At 37.5% G+C, this 22,597-nt stretch overlaps 1 protein-coding gene across 1 annotated transcript; it reads left to right on the forward strand.

Annotated features, from left to right (window-relative positions):
* Positions 1-630: 630 nt before the first annotated feature.
* On the forward strand, positions 631-21,412 carry LOC109401272 (organic cation transporter protein-like). The gene is made up of 9 exons (XM_062842801.1): positions 631-1,219; positions 1,294-1,451; positions 12,621-12,754; positions 12,833-12,945; positions 13,031-13,156; positions 20,176-20,670; positions 20,735-20,869; positions 20,938-21,095; positions 21,169-21,412. Exons 1-9 carry the CDS (start codon positions 1,081-1,083, stop codon positions 21,397-21,399), a joined length of 1,689 nt encoding a protein of 562 aa, XP_062698785.1. The 5' UTR covers positions 631-1,080; the 3' UTR covers positions 21,400-21,412.
* Positions 21,413-22,597: the final 1,185 nt, after the last annotated feature.

Below are 22,597 nucleotides of genomic sequence, written 5' to 3' on the forward strand. Positions count from 1 at the left end.
TTCGCCTTTGATATGTTCTTGTTTTATAGTCGTAAACTTTACACTTAAGGTAATTACCCGACAATATATATTTATTTATTAGCATACAGTGAATGATCGGGAAATAACTTTCAAGGTAATCATCGAGGAAAACATACGATCGTAAACGTGTGGTCAAATATTATCCGAATTTATGAACACTGATAAAGTGATCTGCGATTTCGAAATGCGAAATATTTGAACGGCAAATAGCAACAACAGTAGACGTGCCGGGTGGCAAATATCGAGAGAGTTAATTAAACCGGATTGGAGAAATACAAGTGGCTTTGTTTGAGTTCGAGACTCTTATCTCGAGCGCCACCTTTGACTGGGCCCACCAGCCAGCACAGTTTGGCAAACATCGTGTACAAAATTCTTTAATGAAAACATCTCTCGTTTGCTCCAGTTAGCACCTGAGCGCTAATTTTATTACCGTCTTGAGGGGGTAGATTTGTTCGGAATGTTGAAAACATTGGAACGTGATCACAGCTTCCGATCAGCTGGATCCGTTCCAGATTCGCACCTTTGGCTGGTGATCGACTATTTGGACGGGATATTTGCACTTCCCCGAACGGAATTTCGCTCGGTGGACCTATTTAATCCAAACCCACGGACCACCGCAGCTTAGTATTTTACGCGAATTTTGCGGGATCATGTGCCGAAGTGCGAAGAGCAATTTCCAGAAGCAAGACTAACCAGAACAGTCTGTGGCCGTTGCGTTGTTGTACTTGAAAACTAGTCGGAAACAGTGATATCGTGATTATTTTATTTGTCTGAAATTGCAAAAGATCTTTGTCGAAAAAATGGCGATTACTTTGTCCCACTGGCCGCTCGGATGAATTCCGGCGAGCACGAGCTGGAAAAGAGTGTATCAAATTGACTGCAAAGCAAACACAGTACAAATTTATTCAGAAAAGATCTTCTCTAGTCACCTAAGAGTCACGGGTAATCAGGTTTAAAGTTAAACTAAGTTCAAGTCATACGCAAATCGGTTCAAGGAAAGAAGCTACTACGCTCTGTCTCGTTTTTTAAGTCGTCATTGTTCAGAGCAATCGATTCAAAATGGCGGATCTACTATCGTCGATTATGAAAGATTTTGGATCATGGCAGCTCAGGGCGATACTGCTGATCTATTTGTGCAAGATTCCCTCATCGTGGTTTATGGCGTGTCTGATTTTTACAGCCCCAGTTCCTAAGCATGGTAAGGGGTGGGAGCTAGTGGTGCAAAAAAGCATGCGTCAGTGGTTCCCAACTGAGTTCGGTTAAATTTTGCAGGTGAATTCTTCTGTAAGCCGCCGGTGCCTATCCATGCCAACTTTAACACAACGGAATGGATCAAGGTTTCCCATCCGATAAAGGAGGAAGTTCATGATGAAGAGTTCACCATCGACTTTTGCAACGTGTATGAGGATGCCATGGAGCATAGTCTGCAGGTGAGTTACCGTGAAGGATTTGTTGTAGATTATTTTTGAACACTAAAGTAGTTCTACTTTCAAATATGTGCTTTAAATCATATGAAAAAATAATTCAAGAGATTCAGAGAATTGAAGAGAGTGTTTTTGATGATGTTATTTGGTAAGGTCGTTGGGGGTGAGAATAGGTTGGTCCAAAAAAAATACATTTTTCATTATTTTTTATTTTCAAACCGTCATAACTTTTGAACCAATAGACCGATTTGCCATCTTTTTTCACGAATAATAAGATGATTAGTTCTAGAAAAAATATCGAGAAACAACTTTAGTGAATTTCAATATGCAAAAATGGTCAACATATCAGTTTTTTTTTGTATTTACTATGTTGAGCTATAACGACAACATTTTTTTTTATTTTTTTTTTCACGAAAGTTTACCTATTTTTACATAACATGAGCATGAGCATGAGCATAGATGACCGCACAATTCGTAGTTGCTACTCCGTGATTGACCAGAGCAATCGAAATTGCACAAGGAACCAAGGGCTTGGGACTAGCTTACTATTCTCAATGTACACAGTTCGAGAGCTCTCAACTTTGATAGGGTCAATAACGGCGCCGGCCACGTCCTTAGGTCATCGAGGATGGGAGGGAAAGTTAGTAAGACAAACGTTGTTATAAAGACCGCGAATCGCTGCATCTCCACGTTTGTCTCAGGAAGGAATTTTTTGTTAGTAGGGCAATGTACATTGTCAGTCCGGGAGTCACTTATGGTTGGTGATATGATTTGACAATAGATCAATATACACAAACCGCCGTTAACAACCGACCACTTTTCGACGCGAAAACCAGCCAAAAAGAAAATGCTATCGCGCGTCTCCATTCCTCTAGGGAGCAGAAACCTTTAGTCTATTCCACACAGAAATACACTGAACGCGGACTCACTTGTCGGCGCCCGGATCTTTTTTCTCGACCGGCGAGCCCGAACTAACACTTTTCACTCTTTTGTGTACATGCAAAAAATTAAAGAAAATATTTATTATCAACTAAAAGTGTATTGGGAACTAGCGCCGACGGGAAGCGAAAAATTCGGAACCGGCTCGATCCACGACGCGTCCACCTCCAAGCATCTAATCACTACGGCACCCAAACCGAACTGTTTTTCCCGCTCGACGACGCGACGACACAAAACTTGACTGGAACTAACATATTAAAAATTTAGAAATTTTCTGCAAGCCGTTTTTGAGCTGCATTTGTTTTGGAAAGTTCAAGTTTTGTGCTCATATACGTATGAAATGACCATACGTCTCCATCACTTTGAAACTATCGTTAATTTTAATAATTATTTGTTATTTAATTATTTTAAAATATACAGCCATAGGCTACTGGGTGAACTTAAGTTAGTAAAAATATACCAGTGAATTCACCTAATGCTAGTTAGTGTAGAATTAGCAACTAGTTAAAATACACATAAATAAAAAGAAAAAAAAAAAAACCTAATGCAGAGTGATAATTTATAAATTCTTCTGATTTCTTCTCAGTTCTTTTCCTAGAGTTTTTCTTTCATTCAGGAGCTCTTTCTGGAACTCCTCCAGGAGTGCCTTCAGAGATTGATTTAAAAGTTCATTCTAAGATTTCTCTAGAGGTTCCTTTGAGGGACCCCCATAAATTCCTACTGAAATTACTCCAGCAATTTCTTCTGGTGTTCCTTCAGGAATAAATTCTGGAAATCTTTAAGAAGCATTTTCTTGGATTCATCAAGAAGTGCTTTATAGGATTTCCTTTTTTGAGAATTCTGAGATTCCTCAAGGAGTTTCTTGGAGTCTTTCTTGGATTTCAGCACAAGCTCCTGTGAATATTACGCAACTCACTATAACAATGCGTTTCCGACGTTCTTAGCAAACTGCAGTAGAATCACTTGGCATGATACGGGACCTCGCAATACAGGTGACTGGCTCCGCCAAAGCTCCACTCCTCAATGAGGCAGCAACACACTTCTTGCCTCGTCATGATGATTGCTGTCACCGATGCTTACTGGGGGAAGGACACGCAAGGGGAATATCACTAATCATTATTCACACCCCACAGCTCCTACAAGTATTCCCTCAGGAGACCCTTAACGAATACCTCCCGGAGTTCCTTTTGGGTTTCCTCCAAAATTTTCCTGATCAGTTGCTTCTTGGATATATCCAAGAGTTCCTTCAAAAATTCGTCTTCTGGGAATTCCAACTGTGATTTTTACTGGTATTCCTCCATATGTTCCCTCCGGATTTCTACAAGAGCCTTCTGGGATTTTTCAAGGAGTTTTTTCTGAGATTCCGGAGAAATTCCGGAGTGACTCTGTAAAACTCCAACGCGATTTTATGTGGGAAATTTTATTAATATTTTCCCAGGGGTCTATCTAGGATTCCTTCAGAAGATCCCTTTGTGATTCTTCCAAAAGTTTTTTTTTTCTGAGATTTCTAAAGTGGTTCCATCTGGCATGCATCCAGGAGTACCAGAAACCCTCCATGAAATTCTTTTCTGAGATTTCTATAAATTTAGAATGTCGTCAAACGTATTTATTTCTGGAATTTCCGGCAGGCACAAGAAGTGAAGTACTAAATTTGTAACAATGAGCAGGTTTATTTTTGTATGCTGAGTTGCTAAACTCTCCGTTTCTGTATAGGACACAATCAGTGAAATACTAGAATTGAAGTAATGAGCTAAATTTTTGTATGATGAATTGGTGAGAAGATCAGTTCTCCGTTTCTGCAATGAAATGGTTCAAAAGGCGAGGGTATTGCCCAATTTAATGATGTTTCTAATAAAAAAAAAACTTAGGGTAACTGTGTTAAGTTACAAGAAATGGAGAAAATAGCAACATGGTTACCCAAAGTTTTGCTCAAACAACATTAAATTAGGCAAGCAATCATAATACCCACGCTTTTTGAACCATTTCATTGCAGAAACGGAGAACTGACCCTCTCACCATACACAAATTCAGCTCATTACTTCAATTCTAGTACTTCACTGATTGTGTCCTATTGAAACGGTGCAAACTCATGGGTATTATGATTCCTAGCCTAATCTGATACTTCTTGAGCAAAACTTTGGGAAACTTTGTTGTTGAAGTTGCAGTAAATGGAGAATAAAAAACTCAGTTACCCAATGTTTTGCTCAAACGGCATCAAATTAGGCAAGGAATCATACAATCCTTGCTTTTTGCTCCATTTCATTGCAGTAGCGGAGAATTTACTTTCTCGCCATACAAAAATTACTCATTACTACTAATCTAGTACTTCACAGATTGCGTCCTATTCATGCACAGAGAAAAATTTCTACTCAGGGGCTGAGTTGGTCTTACTCAATTTCCGTTAAAAGTGGGACCACCCATTGCCAATGGGTTGTCCCACTTTTAGCCGAAACTAAGTAAGAAAACAAAGGATTTTTCGATTTCTGAGTAAGGCCAACTCCAATATTGAGTTGAAATTTTTCTCGGTGTGGAGAAATATAATCCCAGAATGAGTTTTTGAAGGAAACCCAGTACGAACATCTGGAGGAATTTATACAAACCTGCTGGAGGAACTCCATAAAAAAATATTGGGGAATGGAGAAGGAACGGCTTTTCCTATGCAATCCAGGAAGGAGTTCCTAATAATTTCGGAATTAGTTCTAGGAGGAATCCCCCAAGAAGTTTTTCCTGTATGAAAGCAAAAAAAGAATTCCTGGAATTTCTAAAGGAATGCCTGAAGAAGGAAACTCGAAAAAAAAAATCCAGAGTGAAATTTCTAAAGAGATCCCACAAGGAACTTCTCCGGTTATCTCCGGAGAAAGCGCTGAAGGAATTTTAGAAGAAATTCATGAAGTAATTCTAAAAGAAGTCCTGGAAGAATCCCGAAAAGAGGTAATGAAAAAACCCACGGAAAATTCGTGGCGGAATCTATGAGAGATATCCTAGATCAATCTCAGAAAGAACTCCTGGAGACATCCTGAGGAATCCAGGAAGGAATTCCTGGAATAATCCCGGACGGAACTCCTGGAGGAATCTAGGAATTTTCAATAGGAGGATTCTCAGAAGAAACTCCTTGAAAAATTCTAGAAGACTCTCGAGGAAATCGAAATCCTTAAAGGAAGGAGTGAATTCCGAAAGGATCTTCAGGAAGAACACCGGTGGGAATCGCGATTTAATTTGCTGGAAGGGGGAGTCTTTGAAGGAACTCTTGGATAAATTCCACAAGCAACTTCTGGTCAATCTTGCAAATCCCGGAATCCCAGTGAGAGAATTCTCGAAGAAGCTTGTGCAGCAATCCAAGAAACTTCTTGAGGAGTCTCAGAAAGAACTTCTTAAAAAACAAAGAAGAAACTTTTGAATAATTCTCAAAAGGAACTGCTGAAGGAGTTTTCAAAAATAGAAATCCTTAAAAAAAACTTTTTGACGAATCCAAGAAGAAACATCTTAAGGATTCCCAGAACCTGAAGAAACTGCTGGTGTAATTTCAGGAGGAACTCTGGGGGGGGGGGGGTGTGGTTGGGTTCCTTCGAGGGAACCTCTAGAAAAATCATAGAAAGAACTTTTAGGTCAGTCTCTGAAGAGCCGTGGGCTGAAAATCTCCTTAATAAAGCTTTCTTTTCTTTTTCTTTTTTTTTTTCAAAGACTTGAAATAAACAAAAAATAATGCAACTCAAAAACGGCTTGAACAACATTTTCAAATTTTTGATATGTTATGTAAAAATAGTTAAACTCTCGTTAAAAAAATGGTCCAACATTGTAAAACTCATCAAAAACTGATATATTGACTTTTTTGCATATTTTTTCTAAAATCTTTTCATTTGTGAAAAAATGATTGTAAATCGGTCAATTGGTTCAAAAGTTATGGTTTTTTGAAAATTTCAAGTTTTGAATAATCTTGATTATTTGGACCAGTCTATTTTCAAAATGGCCACCCTAATGGCGAAACAAAAAACTGTGGGTCTAATTATATTTGGTTAAGATCATTCCTACCGAATTTGAGCAATATCGAAGCACTTTCATTTTCGAGTCTATTTATTCTTTTTTCAAGGAATGGCTGAATTAGTGAAACTCGCTCCATCTGTGGCGTAAGAAATCTATGTGGTTTTGTTATTACAATAGTTGAAAACAAAACATTTATAACTAAATTTTTAATTATCATGTTTTGCTATCAATAACAACATTGTTATAAAATTTAGTTTTTGTAGCGTTCAATTGAATGAATTTTATTAAAATGTTGTTCTTTTGACAAAACTCGTTCCTTCTTGTTGCAATGAGAATATTTTTGATTTTTTTAATCTGTTCCATAACCTTTCTTGATACGAAAATCATTGTAAAACACAACAAGGTATAGGCTAAGTGTTCCAATCATGGCTATAGTACCAATTATTCGCCATAGTTGGTTTTCACCCTTTAACGATGTGAATCAACAAGAAAAAAAATATGAACAACAGATCACGTTCACAAAAGATAATTGCACTCATTTAAACTCCATATTTTGCTAAAAAAACCCGATTTAATCCACCTATGGTGAACAGAACCCTTCTTACACTTATTTAAACTATTGTTGTATTATTTGTATTTAACATATTTATTGTGTATGATGGACCAAAAGTTCTAGAAAATATTGTGGATTTGGCATCTAGTGAATTGGTTTCCAAAATAGCATCAGACCATGGACAAAACTACCAGAAATGAGAGACACCTCCTAGAAACTTGTATCGGAATATTAAAAAAAATAGCTTACATATTCTGGAATATTGTATCTTTTGTTAACTGCCAAAAGATCTTGAATCGATTAACAAATGGATAAGCAAATCAGCGAGATACACTGTGTCTAATATCTCTTAATCAGTCGAATAAATTAGCTCCGAAGTACTTGGTATTCATGGTTATGGTGTAAAAAGGACAAAAATGATATATCTACTATGCTAATCAGTTTTGGAATTAGCTAGTTATTTTGGCTGTCCAGTTCTTGCATTTTTGCCACAATATATAAATTCAAAGCTTTTGTTTAACATATTGTTAATTTTCATAGAATTCCTGTTTATTTGTAATTTGTTATTTATAATTTTGTTGAAAACAATAACCTGCTAGTATACACTTTATATGAGGTCAGCATTATTGATTGAACAATAATTTCCCATAGACTGTTCAAAAGCTCATGCAAGATAACGAACGAATATAATAATAAAAAAAAGAATTTATTGAAAAACTCTTCGAAAGATATCTCAGTAACCAAATGTCCAATCCAAATAAAATTTCAGAGCCTTTCACAAGGATACTGTAGCTTTCAATTGGTGCTAAGAGAACCCAAATCGGTTGTTAGACGGCTGAGAAACTTATTATGATACACTTGGTCAAAAATCTCTCAAAAGGTTAACCTGTAAAACTCCCAAGTACTCTTTGAAAGATATCTCGAAAACCAAGTGTCCACTCCTAATAAAATTGTATAGGGTTCTACTAGGATGTTATAGCTTTTATTTGGTGCCAGGAGAACCGAAATCGTTTGACAGACGGTTAAGATATTTATTATGATACACTTGGTCAAAAATCTTAAAAAGTTTAGATGTATAACTCCTAAGTACTCTTCGAAAGATATCTAGGTAACCAAATGTCCAATCGAAATAAAATTCCAGAGCGTTCTACTACGATATTGTAGCTTTCATTTGCTGCCAAGAAAACTCAAATCGGTTGACAGACGGCTGAGATATTCATCAATATGCTAAATGTCAAAAATCTCTCAAAAAGCTAACCTATATTACTTCAAAGTACTCTTCGAAAGATATCTCGGTAACCAAATGTCCAATCGAAATAAAATTTCTGGGCGATCTACTAGGATGCTGTAGCTTTCATTTGGTGCCAAGAGAATCCAAATCGATTGACAAACGGCCGAAATATTTATTATGATACATTTGGTCAAAAATCTTAAAAAGTTTAGATGTATGACTCATAAGTACTCTTCGAGAGATATCTCGGTAACCAAACGTCCAATCGAAAAAAAATTCAATAGCGTTCTACTAGGATGTAGTAGCTTTCATTTGCTTCCAAGAGAACTCAAATCGGTTGACAGACGGCTGAGAAACGTGCGTGACTTTTTTTTGTAACGCACATACACACACACACACACACATACACACATACACACACACACATACAGACATTTGCTCAATTCGTCGAGCTGAGTTCATTGGTATATGAGACTCGGCCCTCCGGGCCTAGGATCGAAAGTCGGTTTTTCGAGCGATATTTATACCCTTCTTATGGGTGTAAGAAGGGTAAAAAAAGAATTTATTGAAAAACTCTTCGGTAGATATCTCAGTAACCAAATGTCCAATCCAAATAAAATTTCAGAGCCTTTCACAAGGATACTGTAGCTTTCAATTGGTGCTAAGAGAACCCAAATCGGTTGTTAGACGGCTGAGAAACTTATTATGATACACTTGGTCAAAAATCTCTCAAAAGGTTAACCTGTAAAACTCCCAAGTACTCTTTGAAAGATATCTCGAAAACCAAGTGTTCACTCTCAATAAAATTGTATAGGGTTCTACTAGGATGTTATAGCTTTCATTTGGTGCCAGGAGAACCGAAATCGGTTGACAGACGGTTAAGATATTTATTATGATACACTTGGTCAAAAATCTTAAAAAGTTTAGATGTATAACTCCTAAGTACTCTTCGAAAGATATCTCGGTAACCAAATGTCCAATCGAAATAAAATTCCAGAGCGTTCTACTACGATATTGTAGCTTTCATTTGCTGCCAAGAGAACTCAAATCGGTTGACAGACGGCTGAGATATTCATCAATATGCTAAATGTCAAAAATCTCTCAAAAAGCTAACCTATATTACTTCAAAGTACTCTTCGAAAGATATCTCGGTAACCAAATGTCCAATCGAAATAAAATTTCTGGGCGATCTACTAGGATGCTGTAGCTTTCATTTGGTGCCAAGAGAATCCAAATCGATTGACAAACGGCCGAAATATTTATTATGATACATTTGGTCAAAAATCTTAAAAAGTTTAGATGTATGACTCATAAGTACTCTTCGAGAGATATCTCGGTAACCAAACGTCCAATCGAAAAAAAATTCAATAGCGTTCTACTAGGATGTAGTAGCTTTCATTTGCTTCCAAGAGAACTCAAATCGGTTGACAGACGGCTGAGAAACGTGCGTGACTTTTTTTTGTAACGCACATACACACACACACACATACACACATACACACACACACACACATACAGACATTTGCTCAATTCGTCGAGCTGAGTTCATTGGTATATGAGACTCGGCCCTCCGGGCCTCGGATCGAAAGTCGGTTTTTCGAGCGATATTTATACCCTTTTTATGGGTGTAAGAAGGGTAAAAAGAAACTTCTAAAGGGTCTCTTTGATTTCCTGATTCCAAATAGTCTTCCGGGAATTTCTCTGGATCACCATTAACACATCTAGAAATGTTTTCTAGCATTTCATACTGTTAGCATCTCTAACCAGAAATTTCTCTTTAAACTGCATGAAAATATAATCTTTATGCAGATTCTTAAATCCAGTTTGTAAACATTCGATTAATAAGCCTTGAGCTTTATCTGGTCATCTTGAGTCTTGAATCTTCCGGCTCCCAAGCTTATATTATCTGTCGAGTTTCTCTTAATGATGATGATGATGATGATGATTGTGTGTGTAGTGCACCCACCATCAGCGTTAAAATTGCCTATGGCTGCAGAGTCATAAAGGAAGACAATGATCTACCTAATGGTTTGCTGTAGTAGGGTAAGCTTAATTCACTGAAGATCTTTGGAATAGATCATGATAGTTGTTATCTCATAGCAAAAGCCTGACCAACCCACGCACATTTGTTTGGAAACCAGTTTGTTTAGCTTTCTTCGGCTACCCATACCCATCCCCCAAACTCCCAAGTATTTGCCATGATCAAATATAAAAGGGACAACATGGAACGAACACACCGAACCACTCAGCTGGTTTTCAGTTTTTGGCTTTAGTTGTAGTATCCATAGGCTAAGAATGCCCTGCAAACCATATCGAGTCTCAAGTTGTCGAACGAAGGATAAACCGAAAAAAAATCGAAAGAATTACCGAATGCTAGCTCTCTTCTTCTTAATCTTCTTCTTCTTCTTTATGGCTCGACGTTCGCATTGGAACTTGGCCTGCCTCTCTTCAACTTAGTGTTCTTTAAGCACTTCCACAGTTATTAATTGAAGGGCTTTCTTTGCCTGCCATTGCATGAATTTGTATGGCAAGTAAATACAATGATACACTATGCTCAGGGAGTCGAGAAAATTTTCCCGACCGGAACGGGAATCGAACCCGCCGTCTCCGGATTGGCGATCCATAGCCTTAACTACTGCGCTAGCTGGAGACCCCAGCTCTCGGTAATCCCGAAAAATTTGCTTCTTCCTCTGTTCACAAAATACATAGAAAAGACGATGAGTGGCACGAAGCGAACACTGGTCGCTCAATGTTAACTGTTTGCGCCAAACAACAAATTCCCGGCAAGTAAACTTCAGAATCTTTCCCACACATTATTTGGCTTATTTACCTTTTGGGCCGACTAACCAGTTTCCGTATTACCTGTCGAGTTTCTCTTAAGACTGGCAGAATGGTAAATTTTCCAAAACTGAAAAACGCACTTTTCTCCAGAATGATCAACAGATCCAAGAAAACGAAAATGTCCGATTGAACGAATTCTGAGTTACGACAATCGGACATGTTTATTATATTCTGGAGAAAAGTTCTTTTTCAGTTTAAGCAAATGTGATTTTCAATTGATGACGATCGAATTTTGTACCCATAGAAGAAAAGAGTTTCAGTTTCAGTTTAGTCAAAATAATTCAAATATAGATAGCGCTCCTCAATGATCATCATGATATGTCAACAAAAATCGCCACTGTCCGTAAAACATACATACTAGTGAAAATTGGATGAAAATAATATATTTATGAAGTATTCGTTTTCGTTTAGGACATTCCAATATACACTCCCGATCAAAAGTTTGGGATCACCCCCTCAAAAACATGTCATTTTTTTAGGCCCTATCTTCGCCAATTTGCGTCAGATTTCAAAACCCTAGGTTTCATTCAAAAGATAATAAGTCAAATAAACTTTGAACATGATTTAAAAGAAACTTTTTCAAAAAAATTGTATGGAAACTGATCCCAAAGTTGCCAAATTTTCTAAAAAATGAATATAAACTTACGGCAGTGTCGCTGGAAATTGGGTCGACCAAATTTTAATATGAGAGCGGTAATACAACCCATTTTTTATTAGCTTTCAACTGCTTTTTACAGAACTTAGCTAAAAAATCTACAAAAAAGTTATTAAGTAAATTAATCCTTGATGTCATCGACCAAAAGTTTGGGGTCACTATCGTAAAACATGGAAAAGTGATCTGTTGATATCTTTGTCATCTTTCATTCAATTTTAATTTTAATTCTTGTTGGCTTATTTGAAACATAATGAATGATATTTACTGCATAGACATTGTACCACATATATTTGTTGAAATTTACATACTAAAACTTAATGTAAAGTTGCCTTATTTTTTGAAATGTGGTGAAATGTGTTAACTTCACATAACATTTTTATATACAAAAATCGTTAATTAAGTTAAGTTAAAGACATCAAACGTTAATTTAGTTAATTATTTTTGATATGAATCAAAAAGAATTAAAATTGAACTATAGATGACGAAGATATCATCAAATCACTTTTCCATGTTTTACGAAAGTGACCCCAATTTTTTGGCTGATACATCATATTGAGGGATGACCCCAAACTTTTGGTCGATGACATGAAGACTTAATTTACTTAATAACTTTTTTTCTAGATTTTTTTTAGCTAAGTTCTGTAAAAGCAGTCGAAAGCTAATTGAAAATAGGTTATATTACCACTCTCATCTTAAAATTTAGTCGACCCAATTTCCAGCGACACTTCCGTAAGTTTATATTCATTTTTTAGAAAGTTTGGCAACTTTGGGTTAAGTTTACAAACAATTTTTTTGACAAACTTCCTTTTAAATCATGTTCAAAGTTTCTTTGACTTATTATCTTTTGAATGAAACCTAGGGTTTTGAAATCCAATATTTATGAATTTTGGACACCTGAGGCATAAACTAATTTCAATGACACTACTTCTCGAAAATGCTGAATCACATTCAATGTCTTTCTTTATTTCTTTCCAGTACTTCAATGATCCAAACTTAAAACCGTGGGTGGAGCCCATGAACAACAACACCAAAGTGGTTCCCTGCGAGTCGTTCGAACATCACACGGATTATACCTCAATTATAACTCAGTTTGATTTGGTGTGTTCGAGGTATGTAATTCGGCGCCGATTACGGATTGTATATACGAGTTATAGTTTATTAATGTGATCCATATTGAAACGTTACAGGGACATTCTGGTGGCAACCACTCAATTCTTCCATCTATTTGGCGTTTTACTGGGAGGAATCATTACTACGGAACTGATGAAGACGATAAGTCCGCGAAATATCATGCTGTTGGGTAGGTTTACTTTCACGTTGTGTATTTTGTATTACGAAAATCTGATTGGTCATCTTTTCATACTATTTATTGTCGACGTTTATAGGAATGTATGCACAAATCATTTGCGGCTGTTTCTGTGGCTTGATAAACGTATTCGAGCTGCACATGATGTTCCGGTCGTTGAGTGCAATTTGCTGTGGCTTCATGTACACGGCAGGAGGCGTCATTAGTGAGTATTTCGTTTTGCTACAAATCTTGAATACATACCTTTAGACTTTGGGTTGGGTACCGCTCGGAAACCATGCGTCTCCATCAAGCTGATATGGCAACATAACATAACAATATGGATTAAAAAGTCATTATTTGTGACCAAGGGCGTAGCCAGTTTTTTTGGTCAGGGGGTGGGAGGGGGTCCGGTTTGAGCATCCTTAGCAAATTTGTATGTTGTACAATACGTTGAAAAAACTTCGCCTATTCAACACAAATCAGCGTGGTGCTGGTAGGTCTGGAAAATGAAGGATTCTTATTTACTCACGCATTATTTCTTCTGGAGCTGATAATATTTGTTTTATTATTATCTACAAAACTTTCGTAAGAAATCATAGCTGCACTCTTTTGGAAATTATGAAGTTTTTTTTAGGGCTAACCCAGAACTACCTTCATGATGTCCTTCAACATTTTTTCTAGTACATAGAAGATTTGGACTGGGTTTCTTTCTGTAATTAATCATTCAGTTTGTCTTTGCCCATTAGAAATCTCTATTCCTCCAAAAATAAACCTTCAGTTGTATTGTTCTGAGTACATCTTTGCCGGGTTTTCCCAAAAGACAGTTTTTTATACTTATACTTTCTATCGCTGAAGGGAACCCTCGAGGTATCCCTGTAAGAATTTCTGAAGGGAATCTCTGGAGAAATTATTAATACATTTTCTAGAGATATTTCCGGAGAATTCACAAGTAATGATTGTGTGAAGAATTAGCAATAAGTTAAAATTCACAAATACAAAGAAATTAAAAAAAAAAACAAGTAATGATTTTCTTGCGAAAATGCTGGAGGAATTTTTGAACTAATTGCTGGAATGTATACAAAAAAAAACGTCTGGGGGATCTAAAAAGGAATTTCTAGATGAATTCATGGTGCTTTCTATGAGGAAATCCTGGTGAAATTCGAAAGATTCTTTCTTGTGTGAATTCCTGAAGGATTTTCTGGAGAAATGTCTATAGCGCTTCAAGCATGTAAGTATTTATATTTTTACAAAAATCTGCGCTGCCGTGACTCGTCTGTGACATGTATGTTGTCAGGAAGAATCCCTCCAAGACTTATATCTGATGAAATCTCTGAGTAAACTCCTGAAGAAACTGCTGGAGGGTTTCGTGAAGGAATCTCTGGAATATTTTAGACAACTTCTTGGACAAATTCCGAAATTTCTGTGGAAATTTCTACTCAAAATTCGTTGGAGGAAACTATTGAGGCATTTTTGTGGGATTTCTGAAGGAGTCCCTTGTAAAACTTTTGGAAGAATCCCTGATGGACATACTAAAACAACACCCTCAAAACATCTCTGGAAAAATTCCTGAAGGAATCTCTGGATCAGTTCATGGAAAAACAATGGACAATTTCTTGCAGGGATTCTTTGAGAAAACAAAATAATCTCAGGATTACGAAAGAATCGTAGGTCGAATTTCGAAAGAAAATCCTGTGCAGGAACTGCTGGGTGTTTTCTTGAAGGAATTCACGGATAGACTCCTGAACAAATCCGTGGATGCACTCCTAAAAGATTTCTTGGAGATAATTTTGAAAGAAAGAATTGATATTTGCCTGACTCTAGCTCCTGTATAAATCCTTATAAAATTATCTTAGGGAATTCCAATACAAATTGTTGGAAGAATTTCTCTTGAAATTCTTGAAGTAATTAAAAAAAACTCTTCAGGTAATCCTGATGAAATTCATGGGTGCATCCCTGGAAAAGATCCCGAGAGAAATTTCTGAAGGAATCACTAAAGCATTTCTGGAGCAATTTCTGGAAAAAAAAATCCCGGTTCAATCCCTGGAGGAATTTCTGGAAGTATACCTGGTGACATCCCTGGTAGAAATCCCCTCAAAATTGACTCCTAAATTCCCTTGAAATATCCGTTCAGTTTTTTTCTTGGAATAGTCTTGGAATTTTCATTGATGTTGGAATATTCTTTGAAATCCCACAGGAGGAATCCCTGGAAGAATCCCTGAACGAATTTCTGGAGGAATCTCATGATCAATTCTGGGAAGAAACCCTGGAGAAATTTCTGAAGAAATCTTTTGAGAAATTCCTAGAGGTATTCCTAAATTTCTGGAATAATCATTGGAGCAAATTCTGGTGGAATTCCTGAAAGAATATCCGGAGGAATTCTTAGAGAAATCTCTGAAGGAATTCCAGGAGGGATCCCTGAAACAATTTCTGGAGGAATCTCAGGGGGGAATTCCTAGATAAATGCCTGGAAGAACTTCCTTGGAGGGATTCCGGAAGGAGAGACCAGAGGAATCCCTGAAAAAAATCCTGGAGAAATCGTTGAATAAATTCTTGAAGGAATCTCCAGAAAAATTCTGGAAGGAATCCTTGGAAGAATTCACAGAGCAACCACTACATGAATTCATGGAAAAATCCATAGAGGAATTCTTGAACGAATGCAGGAATTCCTGCAAAAATGCCACAAAGAAACCCTGGAGGAGTTTTTGGAAGTATACCTGACAAAAATCCTGGAGCATTACCTGGAAGAAAACCAGAAGGAATCCCTTGTTGAACTCAGGGAGAAATTTCTAAAGCGATCTCTTGAAGAGTTGCTGGAGGAATCCTTGAAAGAATTTCTGCAGGAATTATTGGAGAAATCTGTGTAGAAATCCCTAAAGCAATTTCTTGGAAGAATCTTAAGAGAAAATCCTGGAGCAATGCCTGAAGGAACTCCTGGACAAATTCCTGGCGGAGTCTCTGGAGATGACCCTGGAGGACCCACTTGAGGAGTTCCCAGAGAAATCTCTGGAGGAGTCTCTGGAGGAATGTTTGGACGAATTCCCAAAAGAATTTGTGGAGGAATGCCTGGAGGAATTCCAGGAAAAATCCATGGGGGAATCCCTAGATGAATAACCGGAGGAATCACTGGATGAGAGATTCCAGGAGGAAATTATGGTGGAATTCTTGGAAGAATGCCTGAAGGTATTATTGGAGTAATGCCAGGAGAAATTTCTGAAGGAATGCCTAGAGCAATGCCTGGAGGAATTCCTGGAGACATGCTTGTAGGAATCTCTGGAGCAGTTCGTGGAATAATCCCTGGAGGAATTCCGAAGGCAATCCCTGGAGAAATTCTTGGAGGAATTCTTCGAAGAGGAGCACTTCCAATGGGAATCCCTGGAAGAATTCCTGGAGAAATGTCTGTAAGAATTCTTGGATGAAATCCAAAAGGAGCCCCTGCAGGAATTCCCGGAACAATCCCTTGGAAGAATTTTTATAGGAATCCCTGCAGGACTTTGCAGAGAAATACCTGGAGGAATTCCTGGAAAAATTCTAGGAAGAATTGCTGGAGGAATTCCTGGAGAAATCCCTGAAGGAATCCCTAGTGGAATTCCTGTAGGAATTTCAAGAGGAACGCCTGGAGGATAATCTCTAGAGGAATTCCTGTAGGAATCCCTGCAGGAATTTCCGGAGGAATCTCTGGAAATTTTTATAGGAATCGCTGCAAGAATTCGCAGAGAAATCCTTGGAGAAATTCCTCGAGTAGTCCCTGCAGGATGTTCAGAAGGAATCCCTTGAGAATTTCCTGGAGGAAATCCCAGGAGAATTCCTTAGGGAATTCCTGGAGGAGTTTCTGAAGAACTCCTAAGAGACATGGAGCGGACCTGGTGTGATGGTTAGAACACTTGACTATCACGCCGAGGACCTGGGATCGAATCCCACTCCCGACAAACTCACAAAAAAGGTGAGTTCTTCCTTCGGAAGGGAAGTAAAGCGTGGGTCCCGAGATGAACTAGCCTAGGGCTGAAAATCTCGTTAATACAGGTAAAAAAAAAAACTCCTAAGAGGAAGTATTGATGAAATCCCACAATGAATTCTTGGAGAAATCCTGAAGGAAGGAATCCTAGGAATAGTTCGTAGAGGAACTCCTGGAGGAATCATTGTGGCGGTTCCTAAAAAATCTCTGGTTGAATTCCTGAAGAAACCCTAGAAGGAATCACGAAAGCAATCCCGAGAGAAATTTTTACACGGTACCAGAATTAACTATTTTTCGAGCTAAAGTGAAACAACATAAAAATTGGTTAAATTGTTTGAATCTTGCTCATTTTAGAGTAAGATTTTCTTAGCGTGTAAGGGAATCCCTAAACAGTTCTTGGAGGAAGTCTTGCATTAATGCTTCCAAAAAGAATTCCAGAAGAAGTTCCTGTAGAAATCCCAAAAATAGTTTCTTAAGCAATTTTTAAAATAATTCCTGAAATTGTTGCTGAAAGAATCAAAAAAGGAAATTCCCGAGTGAATCCCTGGAGGATTTCTTGAAGAAACAAGTAATCCCTGCAGCAATTTCATGAGGATTTCCTTAGGAGATCTCAGAAGAACTTTTTTAGCGAATTCTTGGAAAAAAAATCTGGAGAAATCCATGTCTGCAGTAACTTTTGGACGAACCATTGAAGAAATCCTCGGATGACTTCCTAAAGTTTGTACACAATTTTTATGGAATCCCTGAATTAGGTAGTTTTTGAAGAAATTCCTGCAGAAATACTTCTAGCGGAAGTATTAAACTCCCTGAAGAAATCTCTGAACGAGTACCTTAAAGAATCTCTGGAAAAACTCCTGAAGGAAAACTCGAAAAATGCGCTGGAACAATCACTGGAGAATCCTCTAAGGATATCCAAGCATAAATTCGGAGGAACTCTTGAAGGAATCTCTGGGGGAATCCATGATGGAATCCGTGAAGGAAGCTATGGGAAAATTCCTGGAGAAATTCGTTGATGCATTCTTGCAGAAGTACAGTGATAGACATTCGTTTAGCCGAGAACAAAAAAGTGTCAGGAAACTCATACAAAAGATTTTATGATAAAACTTTTTTATCGTAGTAATAGTATATCTAGTACAGTTTTATAAAAATGTGATACATTAAACTTACATATACACTGAAACAAAACCGAGGGTATAAACCCTTCAAATTTCATTTTTTGCCTAGACATTCGTTTAGCCGAGGTAAATGAAAAATTGGTTTTCAAAAGATTTTTTGCAATTTCGTGAGTATATTTCAAGAATATACTCCAAGGCATTTAGTTTATGACGTGTTAGCAAGATATTTGACCTTAAAAGTTTATTTATTTGTGAAATTCAGAGAAATATTATAAAAAAATGTCCCGATAAGGAGAAGCGACGATAAACGAATTTATTTAAGAAAACTGATTTCTGTTAACACTCAAACGTTAGCTAGATTAGCAGTTTTGAAAATATGGCACAGAATTATTGGCAGAAATGTTCAAATTATTGCATAAAATGTCATGAAAAAAATAAGTATATTGGTTTTTGGTTGGTTAAACTTTTAAATGGGATTGATAAAAGCTAAAATAAATAGTTCTGCATTGAAATAAATATGTGCCCTAATGCCTGGGGAGTATACCTGTTTGATACTACCATTACTAAATGAGTAAGAATATTGCAAAGTGAAAGGACTGCAAGAAGTGTCAGATTTTGTGTACCCTGTTTATTCAAAAGCAGATGCTCTTACAAAAATGCAAGATTTGGTTAAATAATTGGCTTATTTCATTCAATCTGAGGAAATATATTATAAATTAGTCTTAGTTGTGAACCACATTCATTTTTATCATGATTTATTTGAAAAGAATGTCTAAATTATGAAACAAGTAGTTCATGCTAGAAATTTGAATACTTTCGGTGCCATTTCTCGAAATATGAGCCGTCTAATGTACATTATTTCAGTCAGAATACAGTCTAGAAGATATTGGGAGCTATTAGAAGACGTAATAGTAGTAAACGCTGTGATTTATGCAAGTGAAACCATCATATTTCGTCAAAACAATACTTAAATACGTGATTTTTTGATGGTTTGTGTTATTTTTTTCTGTTAAAAACATTGTTTTTCGCAAAATTTCAACCTGCTTTGGTCATGAAACTTTCATTAGATTCTTTTGAAACACTTCCGATAAAAATAACTACATCAAATCTCAATTGAGAAACATTTAAAATATTATGACATATTTATATGAGATGCATGCAAAATTAATATGGCAACACTTCCAAAAACGATCTAATTCATGATTTACAAGTCTATCTATAATGCAGATCACCATACAAAATGACTTTGTTGGATATTTTTCGAAATTTGATAGTTGTTTATTATGGAATTTTAAAAATTGTACAATTCGGCTAAACGAATGTCTAGGCAAAAAATGACATTTGAAGGGGTTTTACCCTCGTTTTTGTTTCAGTGTATATGTAAGTGTGATGTATCACATTTTTATAAAACAGTACTAGATATACTATCACTACGATAAAAAAGTTTTATCATAAAATCTTTTGTATGAGTTTCCTGGCACTTTTTTGAAATTTTTTTAGCCTCGGCTAAACGAATGTCTATCACTGTATCTGTAAAAAATCTGAAGGAACCGTGGGAGGAATTCTTGTAACATTTCTTGGAACAAGCTCTGAAATAATTAATAGCTGAATCCCTGCGTCCATGGAGGAATTCACGAAAGAAAAATTCCTGAAGAAGTTCCTTGAGGAATTCCTGAAGGAATTTCTGAAGGTGTCGCTGGAGGAATTCATAGATTATTGCCAATGCAATTTTTGCTCTTAGCATGACTTTGTTTGCAGCATATGGTTCTAGAAAGTACTTTTATTTCCCTACTGGAAACGGTTAGAATCTCTGAATTATTGATAATATTGAGTTGGCTCGAATTAAAAGAAAAATCATGGTGGTAAAGGGGAGACGTCACGTCACGGTCCTCTTGCTCCCCTCTGACTCCGCCCATGTTTGTGACAGGTGAACAGTGGCTGTGACCATAACGCCCTGTATTAGAGAAACCACGTAATTTAGTACACTTAATGCAACTACAATCGGTAAAATATAAATGTTAGGATGTAAATCTGAAGACCTATTTATTAAGGGAAGTGTTCGGATTAAGGAAAATACTATATTTTTATGATTTTTAAGTTACCTAAAACTGTAAATACCGAATAAGAAAATCCTTGAAAAGCTTAATTATCTATCCAAACTATTACAATTTTCAGTGAGTGACATCACCGGCGGCAAGTTCAAAACCGCCACCATCTGCCTGTTCGAGCAGTTCTGGTCCATCGGTGTGATAATGCTTCCCGGAGTGGCCAGCTTCTGGAGCAGCTGGTCGCAGCTATACCTGGCCATCTCTCTGCCGACGTTCGTGCTGATCATCTTGCACCGATGGATCCCCGATTCTCCGCGGTGGCTTCTGAAGCGAGGCCGAGTGCGAGAGGCCAACACCTATCTGATGGAAGCCGCCCGGTGCAATGGAACGGAAAATCGGATTCCCAGTGATTTCGAACATCAGCTGAAAACGTTCTCCGATGCGGCCATTGTGCAAGCGGACCCCGATCCGTGGTGGAAGATTTGGGAGGAGAAAGCATCCAAGAAGGATCTCATTTGTGTCCACCTGGCTTGGTCCATTTTCATTGTGGTGTACTACGGCATGCTGTTGAACATCCGAGCTTTTGGACGGGAGCATCTGCAAATCAACACGGTGATTGCAGGTATGGGCCCATAGATGTCTATGTTGTGACAAAATGCTTTATTGAAACAATTTCTTCTTCTTAGGATTATCGGAAATCATTGGAACATTCATTGGCTTCTATCTAATCATGTTCACGAAGAACAAGTGGTTTTGGGCTGGATTGTTCAACATAATTGGTGGACTAGTGGCATACGTTGCATGGCTAATTCCACCAGAAGGTAGGCATTTCCTAATCATTGCAAAACACACAAACCAACTGAGATTGCTGTTTTGTTTTCTCCTCCAGTTACAGGGAACAAGCGAGTTGCTCTTCTAATGCTTACGGCAATGATCTCAAAGATGAGCATTTCAACTTGTCTGTCTATTCTGACAACGTGCACATCGGAACTTGTGAGCGCAAACAAAAAGAACGGAGCCGTCTACTCCACCATAGTGTGGGCGAGGGTAAGTACCTTCACAAGACCTCATCAAACAAAACCGCTTCTTAAACTGTTCCTCTTGTCCCCCGCACTTACAGTTCTGGCTACTAGGAGCACCATTTGTGGGAGCCACAATCGTATTCGGTCAGTTGGTGCCCCAGACGGCGTTTGGATCGCTGACCATCCTCGGGGGCATTATCGCGGGAAGCATCAACGGCACCCGGACGCACCCGGTGGTAAAGCGAAACTCAGTTTACCCGGAAACAATCTCCACATCGGAAAACTGGATATCGGAAAAACCGAATGGAATAAACGATCTGAAGCAATAACAACTAACCAAAACCGAATGTGGTTGTGATGATTTATAGAACTCCGAAATCCATACGTTCCTTCGAGAAAAATCATCCAATTTTCCAAAGCACACGCAAAAACGACTATGTAATCGGTTTTAATGCGGGATCGCATGCTGGTATAACTGATTGTTTTCATCAAGATCCAGTGAAAATGGAGGCGCATGGTCGCTAGTAGTTTCACAAAGAGGAACATTTGGCTTTTCTCTATTAAAGTTTTAATGATCGCGTTGTTATCCCACGTCTACACAAGACAAAAATGTCTTGCCATTTGATGGATAAATAGCAAGACAAACACTAGAGAAAAGTTTAGAACTGTTGCTTTCCTTACGGGGAGAGAACATTTCTGTCTTGATACAGCAGCACTCTAGCTAAGCACGCCAGTTAGACGATTGTGTCGTGGAGGAAGAAACGAAATTTCCAAAATAGTGTGGAATCCCATATACTGTTGCAGATTGAAATCACGTAGAAAACAAAACTATAACTTTAAACCAAACAATCTGAGATTTATAGAGCGGTGGGAAAGGTGCCTGGAAGTTCAATTTTCGAGTTATGTGACTTTCACCGTAACTCTCCTAACCATGACAATTTTCATCTGTTGTTTAATGTTCTAGTATAAAGACATTCCAAAGAGAAGATTGATCTTTTGATGTAAATCATCATATTGTTCTTAAATCGCGTTTACTAAGTTTTGTGTGTTTTTCTTGACTTTGTTTTGTGTTTACTCAAAGTTTTAATTTCAGTGCGCCAGAACTTTCCATCTGCTGTTCCAATTCCAATACTTTCAACTCGTTTCTAAATACATTTCTGTTGTATAACGTTGCGGAAACAACTGGTACTGATTCATTCAGTTTAAAACATTTCATAAATTGATGCCTGAAGCTTTAGTACTGCTTGTCCATTGAATAAACCTTTCGGAAATTACTTTTAAATTCCTGTTTTCACGATTTTTTTTCCCGAAATCCCTTCAGCGTTTTCTTAGGGCCTATCAGAAATTGCTTGGTAATTCTTTCGAAATAAAATTTCCTTCGACAAATTCATTGGAATTTTGCGATTTTCCTTCAGCAATTCCTTGGCAAGTCTCATAGGTATTCTTTCGAAAATTTCTTCGGCAACTTCTGTGGGAACTCCCTTGGCAATTGCATTCGGAATTTCTCTGGTAAGTTTTTGGAAAATT

The sequence above is a fragment of the Aedes albopictus genome, chromosome 3 (assembly GCF_035046485.1).
Source record: "Aedes albopictus strain Foshan chromosome 3, AalbF5, whole genome shotgun sequence".
NCBI classification, from domain to species: domain Eukaryota; kingdom Metazoa; phylum Arthropoda; class Insecta; order Diptera; family Culicidae; genus Aedes; species Aedes albopictus.